The sequence below is a fragment of the Anolis carolinensis genome, chromosome 2 (assembly GCF_035594765.1).
Source record: "Anolis carolinensis isolate JA03-04 chromosome 2, rAnoCar3.1.pri, whole genome shotgun sequence".
Lineage (NCBI taxonomy): Eukaryota > Metazoa > Chordata > Lepidosauria > Squamata > Dactyloidae > Anolis > Anolis carolinensis.
Window position 1 is genome coordinate 73,887,917 of NC_085842.1, and position 25,449 is coordinate 73,913,365.

Genomic DNA, 25,449 nt, shown 5'->3' on the forward strand with positions numbered 1-25,449 from the left:
GGCAGAAGGTTCCACAGCTGAACCACTCTCACAGGAAGTTCTTCTTAATGTTCAGAATCTGCTTTCCTGTAATTTGAACCCATTGCTCCGAGTCTTAGTTTCAAGGGCAGCAGAAAACAAGCCTATTCCCTCTTCCTTACGACACCCCTTCACATATTTATATATGGCAATTATGTCTCCTCTCAACCTTCTCTTCTTTCTTCTTCTTGCTTACATTTCAATTTTATCCAACAAATTAATTGCATGCTATCACTGTTCTCCATTTTTCAATTATTCAATTTGTTTTTTGAGTTGGCACAAGGGCTGATTTTTTTTTTTTTTTTGCATTTTACGAATGTTATGTCCTTCACATCTTTGTTATCAATTATGGTCACTATTGAACTTTTACTAGTTGCGGTATAACTTGCTTAAGCTTGTTTGTGCCCAGGTTAAGCAACACCAGAAAAGTAGGTTATGGCATGTCTTGCTTATGAATCAGACTAATATAATGTTACTTATGGGAAATGGCCCAGAAAATGTGGGCCAGCTTTCTTTGCAAAATAATTTTCTCCTCTCATCTCTTTGCTGCTTCAACTCCATAGGACGTTTTCTTCCCTTACTCCTGTTATTCATGAGATACAGGAAGCTGAAATCTTTTGACAAATTGGCTAAAAAAAATACCACAAACAAATACATTTATATGAAAAAAGGCTTTACTGAAAATTCAGATGATATTACAAAAGCAACCCCACCCCAGTATTTACAATATTACTTGCTGAAATATCCAGCATTCACAAATCCAACCAAATGATCACTGACATACAGAGAACACTACTTAAAAGTACTTCAGTAATACAGGGCATTTCGAGTCTTTTGCAAAGACACACAGCTATAACAATTGCCTCCCTATTCCCTCCCGAATGTTTAAGGAGGAGGCAGCGTTAAACAAGGCTTCAGCTAAAACACCACTGACAGAAGAAGAATGTGAAACTTTTACTTTCTAATTTAGCAGAAGGTATCACTGCAGACACTTGCTATATGACAGAAATTACACAAAAGAGGAAGTGATGAGAAAAAGCAGGCTTAAAGGCAAACCAGCTAGTCCCTAGGGATTAGTTAGGTACAGAAACTGAAAACAGGAGAAAAGTCATGGATTAGGATAGTAATATATGCTTAGGAAGAAAAATCATCCTTCTTGTTCACCGTTTGCAAAAAAAATAATACAATTTCTGTGTTGCCAAAGTACTTTAAGAAGCTTCTCTCAGACCCTCATTTATTGCCTTAGGATGGATTAGAAAAACCAAAGTAACCCAAGATATACTACAACCCTAGAAGCCTTTTAGCCTCTTCACTCTGAGCCATAAGAGCTTCGCTGGCATATTTCTGAAGCAGTTCCATCTTCTTCCTTCGGACCAGAGCTTCTTCGATCTGGACATAAAAGAACATAGGATTTTGAGAAATACTGAAACTATTTGTTTCTTGACCTATCGTCAAAAATGGCAAAGAATGACACCTATTACAAGGTGTCAAAATTACTGCTGATGTCCCTAACATTATTATTTTAAAAGTCACTGCCTTTTTGTTCAGCATGGCATTATCACAATTTTTGGAAACCCAGAAATTAATTATTAAACATTGTCAGGAACAAACTTGGCCTGTGAACCAACACATGTTATATGCAGTGTTATTAGGAAATGTCAGCCCTCTTTGTAAATATCCAGAACTGACATAAAATAGTGAACTTGATCTCCAAAATTCAAGATACACAGTAATTCATAACTATCTATACCAGGGGTCCTCAAACTTTTTAAGTGGAGGGCCGGTTCATGGTCCCTCAGATTGTTGAGGGGCCGAATTATCATTTGAAAAAAAAAAAAACGAGCAAATTCCTATGCTCACTGCACATGTCTTATTTGTAGTGCAAAAAAACAACAAAAAAACAAAACAAAACTAGCAACAATTACTTATTTATTTATTACATTTCTACCCCACCCTCTCTCACCTCGAAGGGGACTCAGAGTGGCTTACAAGTTGTATGTACATACAATATATTATATTATTAGCATAGCACAATATTAGCATTATATATTACTATATTGCACTATACCACTATAGCGTAATATTATTAGTAATATTACATTTAACATATAATATATAAATAATATTATTATATTATACAATATTATTATATTGTATTATTATTATTATTAGCCGCCCTGAGTCCCCTATTGGGTGAGAAGGGCGGGGGTAGAAATACTGTAATAAATAAATAAATATTATATTGTATTACATTATAATATTTATTATCAATATTATATTTATACACAATATTTTTATTACAATATATTATATTATTACCATATCATTTATTTACAATATTTCATTTACAATATTGATAAATGAAAAAAACAATACAATATTTAAAAATAAAAATAATTTTAGCCAACATACTGTAAACTTATCTGGATTTCAGTGGGAAGTGTGGGCCTGCTTCTGGCCAATGAGATAATCAAGTAGGATTGTTGTTGTTGTGCCTTCAAGTCATTTCAGACTTTGGGCGAGCCTAAGTCTAAAACTGAGGGCGGGGGCCAGGTCAATAGCCTTGGAGGGCCACATCTGGCCCCCGGGCCTTAGTTTGGGGACCCCTGATCTATACAATATGTCTTCAGATACAATGACTGAGTTTGGATATGAGCAAGAGCTACAGTGATCCTCAGTCTTTATCCCTGTCCCCCAATTGAAGGGGAAAGAGATTAGGTAGCTTCTAGTTATGCTCCATTTCAACTAAACACATTCATCTTAATCAGTGGTGGCAAGGAGGTGACCTTCTGCATGTTTGGGCAACCACTGCCCGGCAACCACTGCCAAATAACCAATGGTGAGGAATACTGGGGGATGCAGTTTGACTACATGTAGGAGGCCATTTGATTCTCACCATGGATCTTAATTATGGTTTCTATGAAACATGATTGTATGAACAAATCATAGCTAAGATAAACCATGCTGTGGTTAATCTAAATGGAAGCTTTTGATCTCTTCCATGTGGCTACAGTGATCAGGGAGGTATACAAACCCAAGGTTTGCCCTCATGAGGCTAAATAGTGGTTAAGGATAATTATGTGTGAGCCATATGTTGGCATTCTGAGAATGAGATCATTGCCTTCGGCTTGTATACATCCCTCTGCCCACTTTCAAACTGATATCCAATTCTGGTTAGTGGGAAACTAATTCATGTTCCCAACAGCAAACATCAGTTTACCACAAACCAGAACTGGAACTTCCAAATTGCCAGATAATTGGATGACTTTGAAAGTGCACTGAAAGCAGTTTTTTGAATTGCAGTTTCAGTTCAGATACACAATAAACATTTACTTTAGCTCTTTTTCTGCTTCACTTCTTTAGTAGTAGCTTTAGCAGCTGTTGTCAAGTGTTTTCTTGTCTTCAAATCATTTGACAGTGCTTTATTTTCCTTACTTGGCATGAATTAAGCTGAAATATATGTACGTCTAGTTTCATTGCTCACAACAAGAGCAGGGAGCATCAGTCCCGTTGGACAAATCTGAACCTTTTAGTTTCCTGGTTTCAGGGCTCCCCAGATTACTATAATCCTTCAGCTGTGACCCATCCTTCATGGTGTCCCAGGTTTTTCATTAACTTTTTCCTACACTATTAAATTCTGGAATATCTCTCCTATAGTTCTGTCACTTATAAGCTAACATAGGCTGGCATTTTTGCTACATCTTTGGTCCCATCCATCACTGGAATGCAACCCCCAACTGCTTTTCCAAAATCAAATTCCACTTTGTGGCCAGAAGATAATCTCCACCTTTGACTTCCATTTTCTCTTTTCAAACAAATCTGCAACTGAAGGCTCTAGCCTAAAGCGTATAGCCCGCAATAAATCTGATACCGTTAACATAAGCTTCCAGGTTTTGACATAGCAAAATAAAGCAGCTCTGGAAACTGGGCAGTAACTGTACAACTTTTGTTTTTAGTTTATTTCTTACCTCCTGTTGTGATGGCACTGGGACATGAGCAATAAATTTCTGCTGGCTATCTTCACCTTCTTTTTCCTTTCCACTCTCTTCATCAGACTACAAGACATTCAGAACATATTGATTCACTGCCATACTTGCTTCAATACATCTCAGGAAATGAATCACACAAAAAGCAAGTAACATGGTTGCATACACTCCTATGTTTTTGTTTAGGACACACCACCTCCATTTTGAAAGCAAGCTTGATGACATTCCTTTCTAGGAAGAACCCTTAAGGCCTATGACATATGGGGGCCTTATCACTGACGTCTGAGCAACTGCAAGAGCAGCAGTGAACCAGTACATAAAGTGGGAAGTACCTAAATATTTAACATGGGTATATTTCACAAAACTACAGAGGTAGAAGGATCATCAGGGTAAATTTTTCAAATGGCCTTATTGTTCACTAGTTCATGGCTGCATTAAATACCTAATGGAACAGCTTATTAATAGTTATGACCCAAATAGTTATAAACACAGAAACCTTGCTGAATTGTTGTGAGGATTGAGACACATCACATGCCTGAAGCACAATAAATCAGGAGGTCATTACAATGCTTCCATTTACTTTCTAGATTCATACAAAACATATAATTCATAGCACAGCTTGTCTACAAAAATCCTGCAGTCTGACCTAGGGCTCTTCTTGCAGTCTTGACACATTGGCACACAATTATGTCACACATGAAATATGTCCCTCATTTAATATTCTCATTTCTAGTTTATACACACTGTATAGAGTGCATTCAGACAATAGTTTTGCTGAATCCAACAATTTCATAGAACATAAACCAGGATGAAGTTAGATATAGCCCACTAAAAAGCAAGATGTTGAGTTAAAAATAACCAGAAATAGAATATGGGGAAGCTACAATGGAAAGAAAATATGTCTCACTAATTCACCCCAATGTAAGAAGTAGAAATTCTTATTTAGTGGACAAACTGTCCCCTTATAAGAGGAGCAGGCAATCTCCAGAGACCAAGGATCTCTGCTACAAAAAAACAAAACTGAATTAGATAGCAATTCACTTCAGCTTTTATGTCTCTATTTTGTGAACAGAATAAGGACAGATGTTGCAGGAACTGGCAAAGTCACCTCTGAGTATTCCTTGCCTAAATAAACCCTATGAAACTCAAGGTGTTGGCAGAGGACTTTAAAGTGCAAACACACATAGGGAAAAACAACACAATAGCAAGAAGAAAGCTCCACCTTGTTTTAAGGGCAAACCAATACCCACAGAGTGCTCAAAGAGTGGGAATCCTCCTGCCCCAAATATATAGCACAGTGTGTCTGAGAGAAATGCAGGAGTTGTAAAAGTGCCCCTTGAGGGCCTTGTGCAATCTTCAAGTATTGTGACTTCCACTCTTCCCTATCGAGTGAGCATCCTCTGTTACATTATCCAGTCATGGTTTGTGCAGGCAGAAGAGAGAGAACAAAATGGTATACATCATGTGTATTAAAAGTGAGGAAAGTATTGACTTTCAGGCATTGTTAAATTATAAGTCTAACATAGACAATGGTAAGGGTTGATGGGAGATGTAGTTCTACAATTCCCCATTCATGACTTATGTGAAAACACTGGAATATCCAGGTCTATCAAAGTGTGAGAGGAGATATATGACTTTAGATTTTACTATTAGTGAATTCTTTAACATTCATGATATACTATTATTGGCAGGAGTTCTAGGTGTGGCACTAGTACAAACTGAAAAATACTGTACCTCATCATCATTGACTGCATATATGTTTACTTCTTCCTCTTCTTCTTCTTTGTCACCTCTTGCAAGCCGTGCCTCTTTCTCTACTTTCCATTTCTCCATTGCTTCCGCAATAACTGGAACAGTAAAAATAAGTTTTTAAGAACTGTGTCAAATACACATACACAACATTTACAATTCCCACCACCACCACGAGAATTATTTTCTTTTACATATAATCCTGTTTGAGACAATCTTTCTAGATTTACATACTGTATAATATTTGTATCCTATTTCTTATGGCCTGATCTCTAGACTTTTTCATAATATAATTCTTGTGTATGTGTATGTATGTCCTAAAATAAAAAATGTATTTAAAAAAACTGTGTCAAATAATCTAAGCTCCTAAAACTGAGTATGATAGGTTTTCAGCTATTTTAATTATTTTTTAACCAGAATGAAAACTGGATCTTCCAAAGGGCTTGGATCAAATGACAGAAAGGATCAAGAAGTTACAATGTTGACATCTCTTGGATATATGTTCTTAGAAGAAGAAGAAGAAGAAGAAGAAGAGGAGGAGGAGGAGGAGGAGGAGGAGGGGGAGGAGGGGGAGGAGGAGGAGGAGGAGGAGGAGGAGGAGGAGGAAGCCGCCGCCGCCTTATACAGTAATAGGGAAGCTTATACAGTAATAATTCTACAAAAAGCTTTAGGTAATACACAGTTCTAAATTAAGAGCCACCTTTAAAACTAAAGAGAGTAGGTCCATTGCTGTGAGGATTTCAAGTCAAATGCCCAAAATGCTGTTCCAACATATCAGCCATTTTGTATATAAAAGCAAAAAATACGAGAGAGACTGAGAATTTTAAGTGTGCAAATTTATGGTTTTTAAAAATGAAATTATGTTTTTGCTTATTCATTAGATTATATTATATATATTTTGGGGGGCTGATCACTAAGCTCTGAATGATCAAATTCTGCAATTCAATCCAATCAGGAACTTTTCATTATATTATATTCACGCTCTGTTAATCACCAGCAATTTGGCTGGTTATTTAGTACCATGTTACTGGGCATACATTTTGATCCAAGTTGTGTAAACATATTACTTTTTGATACAAGTTGTGTAAGCATATTACTCCAGGTAACTATTTTTGCTAACTCTTCTTTGGGTTTTATATCATGGACTGCTAAAAAACGTAATATGCTGGGCCCTAGAGCATGTGAAACCTGAACTCTCTTTAGAAGTCTGGATGACACAATAGAAAAGACAGTAATGCTTTGAAAGGTTGAAGGCAATAGAAAAAGGAGCAAGTAGCATTACAAGTAGATTTTAGCTATGGCCCTGAGTCTCCAAGACCTGATCAGAGCAGTTGATGACCGAGCAATGTTGGAGGTCTCTCATTCACAGGGTCACGTTAAGTCAAAGTTGACGGTATTTAACCATAACATGATTACACTGATAACAAGTCCTACACTAAGTTCTCAAACGGTTTTAGAAAACATTATTAATATTTCACCTTTAGTGCTACTTAAACAATTGCACAAGGTTATGAACTGTGACTTCTATTCATAAATGACTGACTCTTTATTGCTTGATTATATTTGTGTGTGCTCAGTGACTTAGCTTTGAAATTATTATCTTTGCTTTTATTTAAGAGGAGTTAAATCTACTGGGTTATTGCTGGAATCATTTCTGAAGCTTAGATGAAGTTGCTTCCTTCCAGCTATGTGAAGTGATGAACCAACAATAAGTACCTGTGACTATACAAGGCAACGTGGATAAAACAAAAGATATAGATAAGATAAAACGAGTGGTCAACACTCCTATTTAAGGAGCTCCATTGGCTGCTGTTCATCTTCCGGGCTCAATTCAAGGTGCTGGTGATCACCTACAAAGCCCTGAATGGTTCGGGCCCCGCCTACCTTTGTGACCACATTTCCCCCTATGAACCTGCGCGATCTCGTCGTTCATCGGGGAAGGCCCTCCTCCCACTTCCTCCTCCATCACAAGCGCGGCTAGTGGGGACAAGAGAGAGGGCCTTCTCCGTAGTGGCCCCCCGGCTCTGGAACAGGCCCTCACCCTGTTAGCCTTTAGGAAAAGTTTAAAAACTTGGCTTTTCCAGCATGCTTTTCGAGAATGAATTTTCATCCTCATGATAGATCCTGTTACAGTGACCATTACTTTATTTGATGCACTTTACTCTATTCCATCCGTTGGAAATAGCTCCAGTGTCCATCCCATTCCAAGTCTCTTATTGATTGTAGCACTTTAGTCATCTACCTCATCCCCTGTGTTTACAACATTCACTCCTTGCACTTTGGCCTAGCTTGTTTTTATGATTTTTACTTTGGTGTCTAAATTATGTTTAACTATACTATGGTCATTATTTTAATTTACTATGCTAATGTGTATAATTTTGCACTTCTATTTTGATGTGTTTTTATTCTCTGTTTATTGTAATTACCCAGGCTTGGCCCCATTTAAGCCGCCCCGAGTCCCTTCGGGGAGATGGAGGCGGGGTATAAAAATAAAGTTGTTGTTGTTGTTTTTATTTTTATTATTTTCCATAGGTTGGAGTCCACTAAACAGATTATGAAGTGTTCCAGAAAACATTGTGAATTTATATTTCACAAGAAACAATTTTTTAAAAACAATGAAACTCAATGATGAACAAACTGCAAGAGGCCAATTGCATAGAACTCCCAGTTGGGGCCTGAATCTTGCTAAACATGCTATTTTCTGTGACTTGTAAACAATTATTTCATTTCTTAATGACAGATGTATCCACTTACCCTCTTATGAAATGCCTATTTATTTGACCTATCTTGTTAGAGGGTTAAATAGGAAAATTGAGGACATGAATCTGTAACTCTACCATCCAAAATCTCCACATAGGAAAAATAGGATAGAATACTGTTTCGGTCCCCTTTTTCCCCAGCATCAGATATTCGAAGCAAAAGAACCAAAAACTGAATTAGACAGCAATTCACATCTCCTTTTATGTCTCCATTTTTAACAGTTTCATGCAGCTATGGACACACATAGTTCTGCGCATACATCCTGCTGGCTCCAAGCACCTAGTTTTGCAATGTTATTGTTCCTTTATGGCTCCTGCATCCTCAGCCTCTTTACTCCTGCTGTAATGTTCTACTCTAGCATAATTATAACAGCAAAGTGTTCCAACAGAATTATAACTATAACGTTTAGGAGTATAGATCCTTAAAGATACATTTTAACGGAGTATGAACAACAGAGGTTCAGTTGCTTTCTTCAACCTGAGATCAGTCATGCTGAGATACAAATACAATATTTTCAAATTGTTTCTTTATCTCATTGAATGGTACTTTAATTCCTTAGGGAGTCCCTTCCGTCTTTAAAAATCAATTCTGATATTTGGACATTGCAACCTCTGTCTTTCATATATAGAAAAACTAAATTTAATAAGTTCAAGTAGTGCAGCAATAGTAATAGTAGGAAATAATCTTTTAAAGATGGCTAGTTGTTGGTATTATCTTCAAAACCATTACTTTCTTGATTTATTTTTGTATGTAAGATGGAAGAACATTGCCATGGACATACATACAGTCCCTTCTGCACTTGGATCTATGTACGTTTAATATCTGCACTACTCATCACTTGTTTGTCCAGGAAATTGATCTGGCTTTGGGATTTTTTCTTTCTAAAGAAACTATGCTCTACTATTTCAAAATCTAAGTCAAGATAAAAAGGGAAAAATATGAAGCAACATTAGAAACACTGTCTTGAGCTGCCATCTGCCCCAATACAGATGCCTGTCGTTTTTACATAGTCTAATTAGCAACTGAAAGGAAAGTCATGGTTTGTTAAATCAGACCACATCCAATCTAATTTAACCTGGAAGCAAGAGCCATTGGGATCAATAGAATAATTATGCCTAAATTCGGGCTGTTTGAATTGTCTTTAATTTACAAAGAGGTTTAAGCAAAATAAACACAGCTAAGATACAGTAGAGTCTCACTTATCCAACATAAACTGGCCGGCAGAACGTTGCATAAGCGAATATGTTGGATAATAAGGAGAAATTAATGAAAAGTCTATTAAACATCAAATTTGGTTATGATTTTATAAATTAAGCAGCAAAACATCATATTATACAACAAATTTGACAGAAAAAGTAGTTCAATACGTAATAATGCTATGTAGTAATTACTGTATTTACGAATTTAGCACCAAAATATCACAATATATTGAAAACATTGACTACAAAAACATTGACTACTGCACTGGATAATCCAAAACGTTGGATAAGCGAATGTTGGATAAGTGAGACTCTACTGTATATAAGATTAGTCCTAGTCCTACATGATGAAACTGAACAACATTTGAAAACAGGTTCACAAGTGGGTGACTCCTGACTCCAGGACATCTTCCTAGGACATGAAGGAAGGCTGATATAGTGATGGCCTGGGATCAATGCCTGTATCATCAACCTTTGATGTGTTGGGAACAAACGTTTGGGAAAGTAGTGACCATGATTCAGCTTGTCAGGAAAAAGTGGTAAATTTACCTGAGCTATTTAGATGGTGTTTTCAAAACCATATCCCACCGATATACCAGTCTAGTGTTTGCCAATAGAGGGATATATTTTATACAAATGTATAAGCAATTATGACCCAGGCAGCCCTTAAAAATTAATGATTTATCAACCTTTTCTCCTAAATTAGGTTTTTGAGGACAAAAAGTCAGCTAACTCAAGTGTCATTAGGCACATCCTGCAAATCCCATGCGCCATGTAATGCAGTCTGCCAGTAAAATGATTGGATAAATTATTTTGAACAGGATCTATTTACAAACGAATTGCTAGTGTGTCCGTTTATGAAAGACACAACCAATTGTCTGCACTCATTAGGCAAAATTGAAGAGGGGTACATTAATTAAAAATCCTGGAATGATGACAAGAACAAAACTCTTTAAAGATACAGTAGTCACTGACTTACATGCTTTGACATAATCAATAGCAGCAGCGTATTTATTTCCTCTGCATAACTCATCTAATTCTCATTTCTAAAAGACATAAACTAATTTCCTGCACACCCATGTGATCCCCAGCAGCATAAAAGAACATCTATGCATTACAGTGTATTGTCAGAGACGTAGACTCAGACAAGTACACAGATAAATTATCATACATTTTCTGAACTGCTCGAAAAACCAGGTATAATATCAAAATCTGATTTTATATAAAAAAGGAGCTTGCACACATTAAAAAAGCAAAAACAAAGATTTATTTAGTTTTGCAAATATCATATTTTATAGCACAGAAATTAAAACGCTTGCTCCAACTTATTTTATTAAGTATAAGCATGGGTGATATGAACAGGCTTTTATATTATTTCCAAAAAATGTTTTAGGCCAATAAATCTCAGCAGGAACTTTGCTTGTAGGAAGAGGATGTAATCAGTGATGGAATAAATGCATTGCAAGCAAAAGATTTGAGGTTCCACCCTGGCATTTAAAACCTAGGGGTTAGGGAAAGATCAGGTAGCATGCAAAAGGAAAGATCTATGCTTAAGTCCTGGAAAGCCACTGACTTCCAGAACAGAAAACACTGGGCAAGATTTTTTCCTGCCAAGTTTTTTCTGTTCTGGAAGTCAGAAAAATACTAAAAAAATAATACTAAAATGTATTATACATACACGCTACAAACGCCCAAGGTTGGAGAGATAAAATAAGATGGGATCTGGAAACCTGATGGTCTGACCTCTCTGAATATTTAATTAACAAATTTATCAATCAAAGGAAAAACAAAAAATTTAATAGTAATTCCAAACAAGACTGGAATATGAAATGGTATCACTTAATTGACAAAACAGAAGGAAATGATAGGTACAAAATTTTGAACCAGGTCATCCAAACAATTAAATCAATATATTAAAATAAGCTGACCCAGATGGGGGATAGGAAAAGAGGAAGGGGTGGGGTGGGGACCTAAGGGGAAACTAATTGATCTATATTGAAATACAAACTGACCATGTAACTTAGTTACAAAAACTGTAAATAGTCATCTACATTGATTTATAGAATGTCAATGTTTATATTGTAATGCATTTTTATCCGTATGATTTTCAGAAATAAAACTATTTTGGGCAAGATGCAGAAATAGTCTTAACTGATATTATATAGATTTTTGTGATACATGGCTCACAATGGGGTGCCTAATGAATAGCATCAATCAAAAACAGAAAATGCCTAATGTTTGGCTGACATCATATGTAAGAACATTCTGACTAACATCATATGTAAGCAATATCCAATATTAAAGAACAAGAGCTCTTTGAAAACAACTAACCTATTTTATTGTTTATATTTATACTAGCTTGGGGACCCGGCGGTGCCCGGGTCATTTGAGAATGGTATTATTTGTCTTTCAATGTTATGTATTCTGTTTGGAGTGGGTGAACTACAAATCCCAGAATCGTGGCTCAATCCTCCCCAAACCCTGCCAGTGTTATAAGTTGGCCATTTTGGGCCTGTGTACCAGGTGTGCTGCAGTACATGGGGATGAACTACTACAACTCCCAGAGTCCCAGGGCAATTGCCTCGAAACATCTATCAATATCCACAGCAGGCAATGTTCAGTCTGTGTGGCAAGTTTGGTCCAGATCCATCATTGGCTGGGTTCAGTGGTCTTTGGATGCAGGTGAACTACAATTCCCAAAATCAAGGCCCCTTCCCACAAACACCTGCAGTATGTTCAGTAGGTCATAAGGCTTCTCTGTGCAAAGTGTGGTCCTGGTCCATTGTCGGTGGGGGTCACTGTTTTTCTGGATGCAGGTGAACTATAACTCCCTTTTCCCCAAACTTGTCGAATATGTTTTATTGATTATGGGGCTGTGTACCAAGTGTGGTCCTGGTCTATCATCGGTAGGGTTTGAAGTGCTCATTCATTGCAGGTGAACTATAAATCCCAGTACCTACTACTTCCAAATGTTCGGGCCAATTCCCTTCCAAACCCACCAGTATTCAAATCTGGGCATATCAGGTATGCATGGCAAGTTTGGTCCAGACCCATCATTGTTTGGGTTCATAGCATTCTGGGTGTAGGTGAACTACAACTCCTCTAAATTTCCCAGTAGGGGTCACATGCTCTAACTTGATGCAGGGTGAACTACAACTTCCACCATTTGCAGTCAATCCCCAAACTCTTCCAGTTTAAGTTTAGTTGCAGCTCAATTCTGCTCTGTTTGTTATGCAGACAGATTTGAAAAGGAAGGGCAGTGGGCGGGACCATGCAAATTCCACAGCAATGGGGAACCCTGGAATGCCTGCCTGTGGTGGAAGAAAAAGCAAAATCTAGGATGAAATGGTCCCCAACTGAAAGCATTCCTTGGGTGATGGGACGTAGTGTTTGAGAAGGACATTGGCAGGGGTTGGGCTACATGCTCATGGAGCTCGCTGTAACCGCAATGTCAGTACAAAGGAGTGACTTGCTGGATTCTCAGCACTGGGAACTATAGCCTGTTTGTGGAGGCTGTCGGCTGTCTGTGTGAGCAGACACCTGTGCCACATACACACATACGGGTTTCGCTTTTATTATGGATTTAGATTGAGATTAGATTTAGATAGATAGATCAGATTTAGATAGATTTAGATTAGATTGAGATTTAGATTAGATTACAAGTAACAAGTTTGGGACTCCTGTAAATGGCATTAAAGCAAAAAAAGACTTAGTGTTTATTCATATATACCTTTCCTTTCATGTTCCTGTTCCAATGGCTCTAGAACACCATCATCCTCATCTCTGTATCCATAATATTCTGCATCAATAGCTTTCATTAGTTCAGCTCGTGTCTTCCTTGGAGGAGGGAGAGCTAAAGGAATAAACCAAAATTATCAAAATGAAGAACAGATTTATCTTCTAGCTTTTAGTAGTCACGACCTGTGCCCAAACCTTAAAGGAAGGAATCCATAGACTATGTGTTAAGGATAAGTCTATATTCATTTCAGCCTCTTCTTTCAAAGACACAATTAACTCCTGATTTTCATTTTCATATTCATAAATTTTTAATGTTTTTCTCTAGAAAAGACAAACTTGGCATTTATACTGCTTCCACTATCAGATGGGATATGAATTAATAATTTACTCACTGAAGACAGTTCTGAACATGGGACTAAGATACTATGTACTTAATATGGATAAGTGACATTATACTTGGTTATACTCAAGGATTGCTGATTGGATTTTTAAGAGGAGGAGGGAGGAATATTTCCTAGCCATGGATGGTTGAATCTATAGGTACAGAATCCATGAACTTATGGAGGGCTGACTGCACAATGCAAAAATGAAGTAGAGCAAAATATAAATTTCTTTTCTGTGTTCTGTATTACATGGGAGAAAAACCACAAAGATGACATCTCATCAGAATTGAGAAGAAAATGCAATAGTTTTATCTAGAGAACTTCTTACTGAATTGCATTTATCTATTCATATGGACACATTCCAGTGGCACTTATTTCACATGCCAGTAAGGTAATGCTCAAGATCCTGCAAGGTGGACTCCAGCAATACATGGAGCAAGAGTTGTCAGATGTCCAAGCAAGATTTAGAAAAGGCAGAGGAATGAAGACCAAATTGCCAATACCCACTGGATAATGAAGGAAGGGAGGGAGTTTCAGAAAAAACATCTATTTCTGTTTTGTTGACTATTCTAAAGCCTTTGACTATGTGGATCATAATAAATTGTGGCAAGTCCTTGGTGTTATAGGGGTACCAAGTCACCTTGTCTGTCTCCTGAGGAATCTGTATAGCAACCAAGTAGCAACAGTAAGAACAGACCACGGAACAACAGACTGGTTCAAGATTGGAAAAGGAGTACAGCAGAGCTGTATGCTCTCACCCTACCTATTCAACTTGTATGCAGAACACATTATGCAACATGCGGGGCTTGATGAATCCAAGGCTGGAGTTAAAATTGCTGGAAGAAACATTAACAACCTTAGGTATGCAGATGATACCACTCTGATGGCTGAAAGCGAGGAGTTGCTGAGGAGCCTTATCACCAAGGTGAAAGAAGAAAATGCAAATGCTGGGTTGCAGTTAAACATCAAGAAAACCAAGTTTACGGCAACCAGGTTGATTAATAACAGGCAAATAGAGGGAGAAAACGTGGAGGCAGTGACAGACTTTATATTTCTAGGCGCGAAGATCACCGCAGATGCAGACTGCAGCCAGGAAATCAGAAGACGTTTACTTCTTGGGAGGAGAGCAATGGCCAACCTTGACAATATAGTGAAGAGCAGAGACATCACACTGGCAACGAAGGTCCGCATAGTCAAAGCAATGGTATTCCCCATAGTAACCTATGGATGCGAGAGCTGGACCATAAGGAAGGCTGAGCAAAGGAAGATAGATGCTTTTGAACTCTGGTGCTGGAGGAAAATCCTGAGAATCCCTTGGACCGCAAGAAGATCCAACCAGTCCATCCTCCAAGAAATAATGCCCGACTGCTCACTGGAGGGAAGGAAATTAGAGGCAAAGCTGAAGTATTTTGGCCACATCATGAGGAGACAGGAAAGCTTGGAAAAGATCACGATGCTGGGGAAAATGGAAGGAAAAAGGAAGAGAGGCCGACCAAGGGCAAGATGGATGGACGGTATCCTTGAAGTGACTGGCTTGACCTTGAAGAGCTAGGGAGCTCTGGCGTGGGCTGGTCCATGAGGTCACGAAGAATTGGAAGTGACTGAATAAATAAACAACATGTGCACACACAAGCACTTACGTTCTTTTTCAAAGAGTTCTCGGACACCAGGTAAGTCTTTAGCAGCTCCAAAGTATTTGTAACCTCTGTTTCCTGGAACTTCTTTTCCTTCATGATCAAGCATTTTGGGACCCACTCTCTTCAAAAATAAGAAAAACACCATATAAGCCATTACTCAATAGAGGCTGTGATTCTATTGGCTGGAATAACTATGAGCAGAAGAGTAGGAGAGGGGTAAAATGGAAGCAAGTGATGTGGCAAGAAGGAACAACATCGAAAGCCATCTCTGTCAGATGCGAAAGCTGTCTTGCTGGCTCCAGAACAGACTGGGAGATGGCAGGACATCTATCTCTGTCATCTGTCTGTCTCCATTATTTTAACAAAAATTATGCCAATTATATACTGACATTTGTCACCAACAGGATTCCAGCCATAATCTGCAATCAGAGCATTACAAGCCTAGGGCAGTGTGTAACCCCAATAGTACAGTCAAAATCAGTCCAATTTTACAAATAAATATTCATATGAACTGCTGACCATATGAAGGTCACTGATATAATACCCTACATATATGGACAGCCATTTATGCAACCCTCAAAATTTAGTTCACTAGCAATTTACAACAGACACATCTGTACTTTTCTGCAAGCATTTTGATTATTGTTGCAAACTTACTGCATAATCGGGTCCTCCCAACTCCTTTATTCGGACTTCCCAATGTCCTTTTTCTCTTAGGAGTTTGTTAATTTCATCATTCAAGTCACGGATTCTGAATTCACCTAAACCAGCTAGTTTAAGGAAGAAAAGGGAAAGCTTTAAGATTTTGAAAAACGACACATCCTGTTCTGAAACTTTACAGTATCTCTCTGCTTCTAGGTAAACACTACTTAGGCTGATGTTGAGAGATGCATTTTAATAGATTCTGCCAAGGAATCAAAGACACACAGCTCAACCATAGCTTACTTTAGACATCAACTAAGCATAATGAATAAACATGCAAAAGAGAGGAGATATGCTAGCTGCTTTCTACCCTCTCTGCACAAAGTATAACTTTCTGACCCAAAGACTCCCTGTATCTAGGAAAGAACGCCATGTGATATGGAACCTTGGAAATTCAGGTTTCAAACTACATGAAGAGTTTCCATGGTTCATGGCGGCCTTCTACTTCAGACTGTTATTTTCCACATACAGAAGGTGGTAGAAATGATGGAATATCCTAGGACTTCTGTGCCCCAACTTCTCACATCTCTATTGAGAACAATTATTGAACACTTGAATTGAAGCACAGTGGCAGCAAAAAGTCTGTATATTATCCAATCCAAGACTAGAGTGTCGTTTCTGGGTTTTTTTGGAAAAGCTTTTATTACCAGGATTACAGCTGTTCAACTAATCCAACACCCCTTTCCATCAACAGCTTTCTAGGTGTTTTACAGTAACAGTTCCTTCATCAGTGCAATATGAGGAGGCAAGGACAAAATAAAGTACAGCCTTAAGCCATCTAAATGAAAAGCACATTCTTTACTTATAAAAATATTGCTATTTCCTCTTATCAAGGGCTCACCATTTTGAATTTGTGCCACCTTCTTGGATATTTCACCAATAATCTTGAGAAACAGAGAGAGTGAGAGATGCATTATATAATGTTTTTACTTTTAATAATTAGCAATAACTATTTTGAAGTGTATTACAAGATCTTATAGAAACAAATTAATTTTTGTTAAAAACCAGTCCACTATGTAAAAGAATTCTGTAGTTAAGAGGAATAAATTAAAGGAATAAAGGTTTCCCACTTCCTTCTCTCCCTTGTAATCATTCCTGCCCTCCTTGAAAATCTGCTCCTCAGAGTCGAGACTGCTTGTGTGTGTTATTGTGTAGAATATGATGAAGAGAGCTAAAGATGAAGAGGCAAGTTGGCAAAAATAACCCTCCCTAGTCAAATGAAAGAAAATAAGTCTCATATTATTATCTAAAATTTTCTGCTCTGTCATCTTATTGTAAAGAGTATTTCTACTATGATCTAATTCATTCCCTACAGGTTTTAGCCCCCCCCCCCCAAAATGCCATTAGATGTGTGTGCTACTTCTTAATACCTATTGTACAACATGACTTGTTGCATAACTTATAGTTTAACCTTTCATAAGAATCAGGGAAGGGGCTAGGATGTCCCTGTGTTCCCTCAAGCTTCAAGGGACACAAACAGAGATGCCAATGTTACAAGCTGTATAACTCTGCCTTATGCCGTGCATAAAAAAGCAAGTCCTGAAAATCTTCCAGGCAGATGGCAGTCATGATAAATAATATGAAATCAGGAACTATAAGACATAGGATGAGGAGGCAACACTACTATTCTTGACATGAGAGGGGGTGGGAATCCATCATCTCAACAGCAATATTCCCACTGCCCTGTTGTACGATGATGCATTCCATATGAAACAATGGATTCCCACCATTTCAGTTTGACCCTTATACTCAAGATCAAGCCATTAAAAAGCAGAGACATGCTACGGCTATGAAAGAGACTTCATTCATGTAGTTCCTGGGAAGGACTTTATACTGTTTGGAACATTAGAAACATTTTGATTTGAAAACAGACACATCTGAGTATAAAGAAGAAAATCAATGTTTTATATTATAATATGCCAAGCCAAACAAAAATCTAGATAGTTTTCATTTCAAAAAATGCCTATATTTCTAATTTTCTCTGCAGGTTTAATGTGTTTAGGTGACAGCATCACTGGATTAAGAGAAACTGTTGACCCATCTTAATGTCAAGATTTTTATTTCTTCTTTGTTTATAAATAAATTCAGCATTTTAATATAAACTCTGACATGTTTTGGTTTAGAGATACCTTTCAAAGTAAATGCTTCCTTGGTCATGTTCTTTTCTTTTAATTTAAAATACAAAAGTCTCCTTCCCATCTCCTCAAAACAATCTGCCAGATTGCTAAGATCATCTGTAGAGGCCCTATTCTTGCTGCTGCCACCATCTCAAATGTGGCAGGTGGCAACAAGAGAAAGGGCTTTCTCAGTGGCCGCCCCGACACTTTGGAACTCCCTCTGCAAGGAAATTAAAACTGCCCCTTCATTGTCATCCTTTAAAAATAGTTCAAAATCTTCCTGTTTAAGCAAGCCTTCAGAGATGAAATGTAGTCTGAGGGATAGGATGGCCAACTTTTATCGAGCTGAGCAAAGTGCAATATGATCCAACAAGAGTCTACAATAATGTATTTGGCTTTAGATGCTATTTATGTTTTATTTTATAGACTCTTTTATGTGTTATATATACTGGTTGTTGGACTTGTATTGTTTTTAATATGTTGTAAGCCACTTTGGGTCCCTTTGTGGGAGAAAGGTAGGATACAAATAAAGATTTATTATTATTATTATTATTCCCTCAACAATTCAGAAACTTTGCCATTATATATCAGGGTCACAAGACACATGAATATTTCTTTAAAAATACTACCGAACAGAAGCTAAAACTATCCTAGCAAACATTGATTTACATATTTACAATATTATTTAGAATTTGCCACACCACATCAAATAGCAAATACCTGTCGCCTCCATTTCTCAGCTTTAGGCAGCTCATTACATTCTGATGCAAGGAAGGGCCTCCGCTCCTGTTTGAAAGAAAGAAATGTAGTATTATCATTCTCTCTTCATGTGCAACCTATATTCACTCAGTCTGGATATCTATCCAAGGCAACCTATACTAAACACCTAGAAAATCTCAAAAGCCCACATAAAAACAAAAAAATATTGCTTTACACTGTTTACATTGTGGAATTCGCAACAACAAAATTTGTTGTCTCCTTAAAAGGAGACTGGACAAATTTATATGGGGTAATCAGTTGCTACTTGTCATGGTGGATTTATATTCTTTCTGGCATTGCAGGCAGAATACCTCTGTATATCAACTGCTGGGATACATGAAGGGAGATGAGAAAAAAGCTACTGCCCTCATGTCTTGCTTCTGGGCTCCTCACAGGAATCTGGCTGTCCTCTGTGTGAACTGAATACAGGACTAAATTGAGTCTCTGGAGTGATCCAGCATGGCTCTTCTCATGTTCTTACAAGCTAACTTTAAGCATCCAAGCTGTAATGAGGAATCACATGCCTGCCCATTTGTAGTACATCATGGTTATCATGTGCAAAACCCGAGTTGTTCCAAGAACAAAAAATGCTCAATTATTGATTCTCCAATAAGGCAATGAGTGAAGATATTCTCTTCCAGTTTTATTTATATAATCATGGAAGACAGCATGCAAGAGCATATGATTAAATCAAATAGCTTCAATGAAAGGCAACCATCAATGCTCATATGTTTAGAAGAATGTTCTTACTATAGAGGCATATGACTTTAGCCTTCTAAAATTTTGCTCTGAGCAATCGTATCTAACTCTGCAGTAGTAGAAACTGTTCCATGTAGTTTCTCCTCTCAGAAGTTGAGACATTTACAGGAGACCAGATGTTCTGAATATGATTCCCCAGTACAGATGCATAAAATACAATACAATGCAATACAAAGGAATGCTGAAACTAAGACAAGTCAAACACGCATTCTGGACTTTAAGAGAGCTGACTTCCAAAAAATGAAGGAATTACTGAGCGGCATTCCATGGACGCCGATATTAAAAAACAAGGGAGTTAAGGATGGATGGGAGTTTTTCAAAAGTGAAATACTCAAGGCGCAAATGCAAACAGTGCCAACAAAGAAGAAAAATAAGACAAGTGCAAAGAAGCCAGAATGGATGTCCAAAGAACTTCTAACTGAGCTAAAGCTCAAAAGTGACATGCACAAGAAGTGGAAAAGGGGAGAAATCACCAAAGAAGAATTCAAACGTATAGCCAACTCCTGTAGGGAAAAGGTTCGCAAGGCTAAAGCGCAAAATGAGCTCAGGCTTGCCAGGGACATAAAAAACAACAAAAAAGGCTTTTTTGCTTATGTTGGTAGAAAAAGGAAGAAAAAGGAGGCGATAGGGCCACTGCAAGGAGTAGATGGGGTGATGGTGACAGGGGATAGGGAAAAGGCAGAACTGCTTAATGCCTTCTTTGCCTCGGTCTTCTCACAAAAAGAAAGCCATCTTCAACCTCAGCAACATGGAATGGACGAAGGATTGGGGGAAATCCAACCCCAAATAGGGAAACAAGTTGTCCAGGAACACCTGGCCACTCTAAACGAATTCAAGTCCCCAGGGCCAGATCAGCTACATCCAAGAGTATTGAAGGAACTAGCGGAAGTTATTTCAGAACCACTGGCAATCATCTTCGAGAGTTCTTGGAGAACAGGAGAAGTCCCAGCAGATTGGAGGAGGGCGAATGTGGTCCCTATCTTCAAGAAGGGAAAAAAGAACGACCCAAACAATTACCGTCCGGTCAGCCTCACATCAATACCAGGCAAGATTCTGGAAAAGATCATTAAGGAAGTGGTCTGCAAACACTTAGAAACAAATGCGGTCATTGCTAATAGTCAACACGGATTTACCAAAAACAAGTCATGCCAGACTAATCTGATCTCTTTTTTCGATAGAGTTACGAGTTGGGTCGATACAGGGAATGCCGTGGATGTAGCATATCTAGATTTCAGTAAGGCCTTCGACAAAGTCCCCCACGACCTTCTGGCAAACAAACTAGTAAAATGTGGGATAGACAAAACTACGGTTAGGTGGATCTGTAATTGGCTAAGCGAACGAACCCAAAGGGTGCTCACCAATGCGTCGTCTTCATCATGGAAAGAAGTGACAAGTGGAGTGCCGCAGGGCTCCGTCCTGGGCCCGGTTCTGTTCAACATCTTTATTAATGACTTAGACGAAGGGTTAGAAGGCACGATCATCAAGTTTGCAGATGACACCAAACTCGGAGGGATAGCTAACACTCCAGAAGACAGGAGCAGAATTCAAAACGATCTTGACAGACTAGAGAGATGGGCCGAAACTAACAAAATGAAGTTCAACAGGGACAAATGCAAGATACTTCACTTCGGCAGAAAAAATGGAAATCAAAGATACAGAATGGGGGACGCCTGGCTTGACAGCAGTGTGTGCGAAAAAGATCTTGGAGTCCTCGTGGACAACAAGTTAAACATGAGCCTACAATGTGATGCGGCAGCTAAAAAAGCCAATGGGATTTTGGCCTGCATCAATAGGGGAATAACGTCTAGATCCAGGGAAGTCATGCTCCCCCTCTATTCTGCCTTGGTCAGACCACACCTGGAATACTGTGTCCAGTTTTGGGCACCGCAGATGAAGGGAGATGCTGACAAGCTGGAAAGCGTCCAGAGGAGGGCAACTAAAATGATTAAGGGTCTGGAGAACAAGCCCTATGAGGAGAGGCTTAAAGAGCTGGGCATGTTTAGCCTGCAGAAGAGAAGGCTGAGAGGAGACATGATAGCCATGTACAAATATGTGAGGGGAAGTCATAGGGAGGAGGGAGCAAGCTTATTTTCTGCTGCCCTGCAGACTAGGACACGGAACAATGGCTTCAAACTACAGGAAAGGAGATTCCACCTGAACATCAGGAAGAACTTCCTCACTGTGAGGGCTGTTCGGCAGTGGAACTCTCTCCCCCGGGCCGTGGTGGAGGCTCCTTCTTTGGAGGCTTTTAAGCAGAGGCTGGATGGCCATCTGTCGGGGGTGCTTTGAATGCGATTTCCTGCTTCTTAGCGGGGGGTTGGACTAGATGGCCCTTGAGGTCTCTTCCAACTCTACTATTCTATGATTCTATGATTCTAAATAACTGGCAGTTACGAAGGAAGAGAAGGTATCTATAAGTCAACCTCATTTTTATTTACCTCAACACATTTTTATAAACATTTGGTTCAGATATGAATTTGTATTATAGTCAAGAGATCCTTGGGCCTATCCAATGTGTACAGAAATCGCATGCAAAATATACCTAATCACAAAAACATATGCACATGAAAGAATGTGTTTATTCCTGCACATTACACAGTAATTGAACTCTAGATTTTTTTAAAGCAATGTGGATGATCATATCTTAGCTTATTGAACCAACATATGTACAGGTCCATGACCTGGTCAACAGCCTTCACACTAGAATGATTAACCCTCTCAATAACCATAGCTTCTCCTTTTATCTAAAATTATTATTGATTGATTTAATTTCTTGACATATTTCAAAACTGAGAGGTATGGTTTCCTGGCTTTTATGAAATAGCAAAATATATTTAATTAAAAACTTCTGTTTAGACTTTTGCTTTCCATGAAGGGAAGAGCAAGGAGACTGCATATGTAGGCAAAAGGCTCCTGTGTGTGGTCACATAAAAAGAGCCAGCAAGATGATTGTAAAGCCTACTGACATCATCTTCTCAGTATCATTTTCATCAACATCAGCCCATTTACATCTTTTACTTCTAAATTTGTGTAGTGGTTATTCAACTTATTCACAAAACTTTTTCAGATTAAACACTTTCTAGAATATGGCACTCTACAAACACAAAGGACAAAAGAATGCATACAGCTCCTAGATTAATAACTCCTTTCATTTACCATTATTATACAGTTTGGGGCTCTGTGTTATAAAGATAAATGATGAGACAAGATTTATTTATTTCGTGTCAAAAGCATTGTACAACAAATACATTTCAAATAATGGAAATTAAAAAAAAGAAGAAGAAATCACAAGCAACTAAATAGTTTTGGACCAAAAGCGGGCAACAGCAACCGCATTGTCTGTAGCTTTAAACAACTCCTCCTCCGTGCATGAGGCAGGGCATTGTGGGCAAGCATACATATGCTGAGTTGTTTGTTCAGCTCCGCAGTCACACAAGGTGGAGGATTCCTCCAGGTAGTGCCACCTTGCCAAATTGTCTTTTGATCTGCCCACTCCACTTCTGAGTCTGTTCAGGGACTTCCAAGTTGCCCATTCTTGGTTTGCCCCTGGAGGAAGACCCTCTTGGGGAGTCATCCAGTTAGAATTGCCAGGTTTAGCTGCCCAGAGGGACACCCTTGCTGTTGCTGGAGGAACATCAAGAGGAGACAAGATAATTCTAGGGAAAACATTTAAGTATGTATGTGTGTACATATATATGTGTGTGTGTCATGTGCTTCTTACAAATAAACACACTGCAATAGTTACCTTAACTTTTCCTTCTTCCAGCTGAGCTTGGCGAAATCTGGCCAAGGCCGTCCTACAAGGCAGAACATTTAATTTAACATCTATTAGTTTCTGTGGCTGAATTTACAGAGAATTCAGAGCAACTAGGGCTCAGTTTAAATGTTGAGTATTCTGTATATTGAAATGGATGCACTCTTGCCAAAATCCTGCTACTATAATAATCATAATGTATCACATAACTTTGACACTTAGCTATGGAGGCACCACAGGAGATTAAATTAATTTGTTTTAGAAAACAACAGCTGTATGTTGCGCTCTGTGCACAAAATATAATTAGTAAGCATGGGCAGAGATGAATATATAGAAAAAATATAGACATTTTAATAATACTAAGAGCTCATGTGTGTGGATTAAAATCAGCAGGTAGCTGAGCTAGCTGTTAAAAGGCAGACAACCTGTTCTAACAAAAATCCAAGATTTATATGATACTTACATGGCTTTTTCTGCATTTCGAGCCTGAAGAAATAGAAAAGAGAACAATTTTGTTTTTAAAAATATCTATAGATTGCAATGTGAATTATAGATAACTACAGGACCTTGGCATCATTCATATATATATATATATATATATATATATATATATATATATATATATATACACACACACACACACACACACACACACACCCATATGTACATATTATTTATTTATATATATATATATACACACACACACACACACACACACACACCCACACACACATACAAAACATGTTTAGGCAATTCTAGATTTCTATTTATTAAATTAAATCAAAATAGGTTTTCTCTCTCAGTCCCCGTATTATCAGGCTTCCAAAATTCAGCAGTATCAGAGTATGCACACTTTAATGCAATGTATTTTACAGCTAGAAATGTTAAAAGGCACATACATACCTGACAGCTTGAACACCATATCAGAATACACTGAAATAACTTTTCTGAAATGCATTTGACTATATCTGAAGCATTTATATAAAATCCAAAATTATCTTTTTTGTTATTGAACATTTTGTTAGCTTATACATTGGATGTTTACACAGAGATTATGAACTGAGCACAAACAGTCCAACAAATAACACACCTTCTGAAATTTATTACACTTCTGATGGTTGAAAGTATTATCACCTTTAAATAATGGTATAAATTTCTAAAAGAGGCCCCTCTAAATTTAACAACAAGCTGAATCACCACCACAGAAGCCAGTTAAATGCTTTTAATTTCATCATATTAATTACTCCACCAAAACACATGATAAAATCAATAGAACCATGTCTGTTAAACTGAGAATAGGAAATAAAAGAAACAGGTAAATAAATTATGAGGGGTAAAGTTCAGCTCAGCATACAGAACATGTTTTAAAATCCTAGGAATGTAATATATTGGAGGTCCAGTGAATTGCAGCAATTCTGCAAGTTAGAGATCATGAGTGGCTAAATACTGCTCCCCTGTGGTTATGGAGCAGGACCCAGAGAATAATCCACAATAGTATCATATGTCTATGTACCAGAGAAGCAGTGAAGCAAAATGCCATGCCAGAATAGTGAAAGTAAATTATTGAGAATACATAATCACAGATCTATGTACATGGATTGGATTGCAGTACCATTTCCGCTACCTTGGCAGCCACCTCTCCACAAAAGTCAACATCGATACTGAAATACAACACTGCCTGAGCTCTGCGAGTGCAGCATTTTTCCGTATGAAGCAGAGAGTGTTTGAGGATCGGGACATCCATAGAGATACCAAGGTGCTTGTTTATAAAGCCATTGTCCTCCCAACCCTGCTCTACGCCTGCGAAACGTGGACAGTCTACAGACATCACACTCAACTCCTGGAGCGTTTCCATCAGTGTTGCCTCAGAAAAATCCTGCAAATCTCT

The 25,449-nt window shown here is 38.1% G+C and overlaps 1 protein-coding gene across 1 annotated transcript in view; it reads right to left on the minus strand.

The window, feature by feature from the left end:
• Window positions 1-674: 674 nt before the first annotated feature.
• Window positions 675-25,449, minus strand: part of isy1 (ISY1 splicing factor homolog) — a 28,245-nt gene continuing 3,470 nt past the window's right edge. Inside the window, exons 2-11 of the mRNA XM_003217678.4 lie at window positions 24,025-24,047; window positions 23,553-23,604; window positions 19,010-19,075; window positions 17,014-17,056; window positions 16,128-16,240; window positions 15,474-15,591; window positions 13,443-13,565; window positions 5,739-5,851; window positions 3,987-4,073; window positions 675-1,407 (exon numbers count right to left, since the gene is read on the minus strand). Of these exons, the coding sequence (XP_003217726.1) occupies window positions 1,300-1,407; window positions 3,987-4,073; window positions 5,739-5,851; window positions 13,443-13,565; window positions 15,474-15,591; window positions 16,128-16,240; window positions 17,014-17,056; window positions 19,010-19,075; window positions 23,553-23,604; window positions 24,025-24,047 (846 nt within the window). The 3' untranslated portion in view covers window positions 675-1,299. The remainder of the gene's footprint in view (window positions 1,408-3,986; window positions 4,074-5,738; window positions 5,852-13,442; window positions 13,566-15,473; window positions 15,592-16,127; window positions 16,241-17,013; window positions 17,057-19,009; window positions 19,076-23,552; window positions 23,605-24,024; window positions 24,048-25,449) is intronic.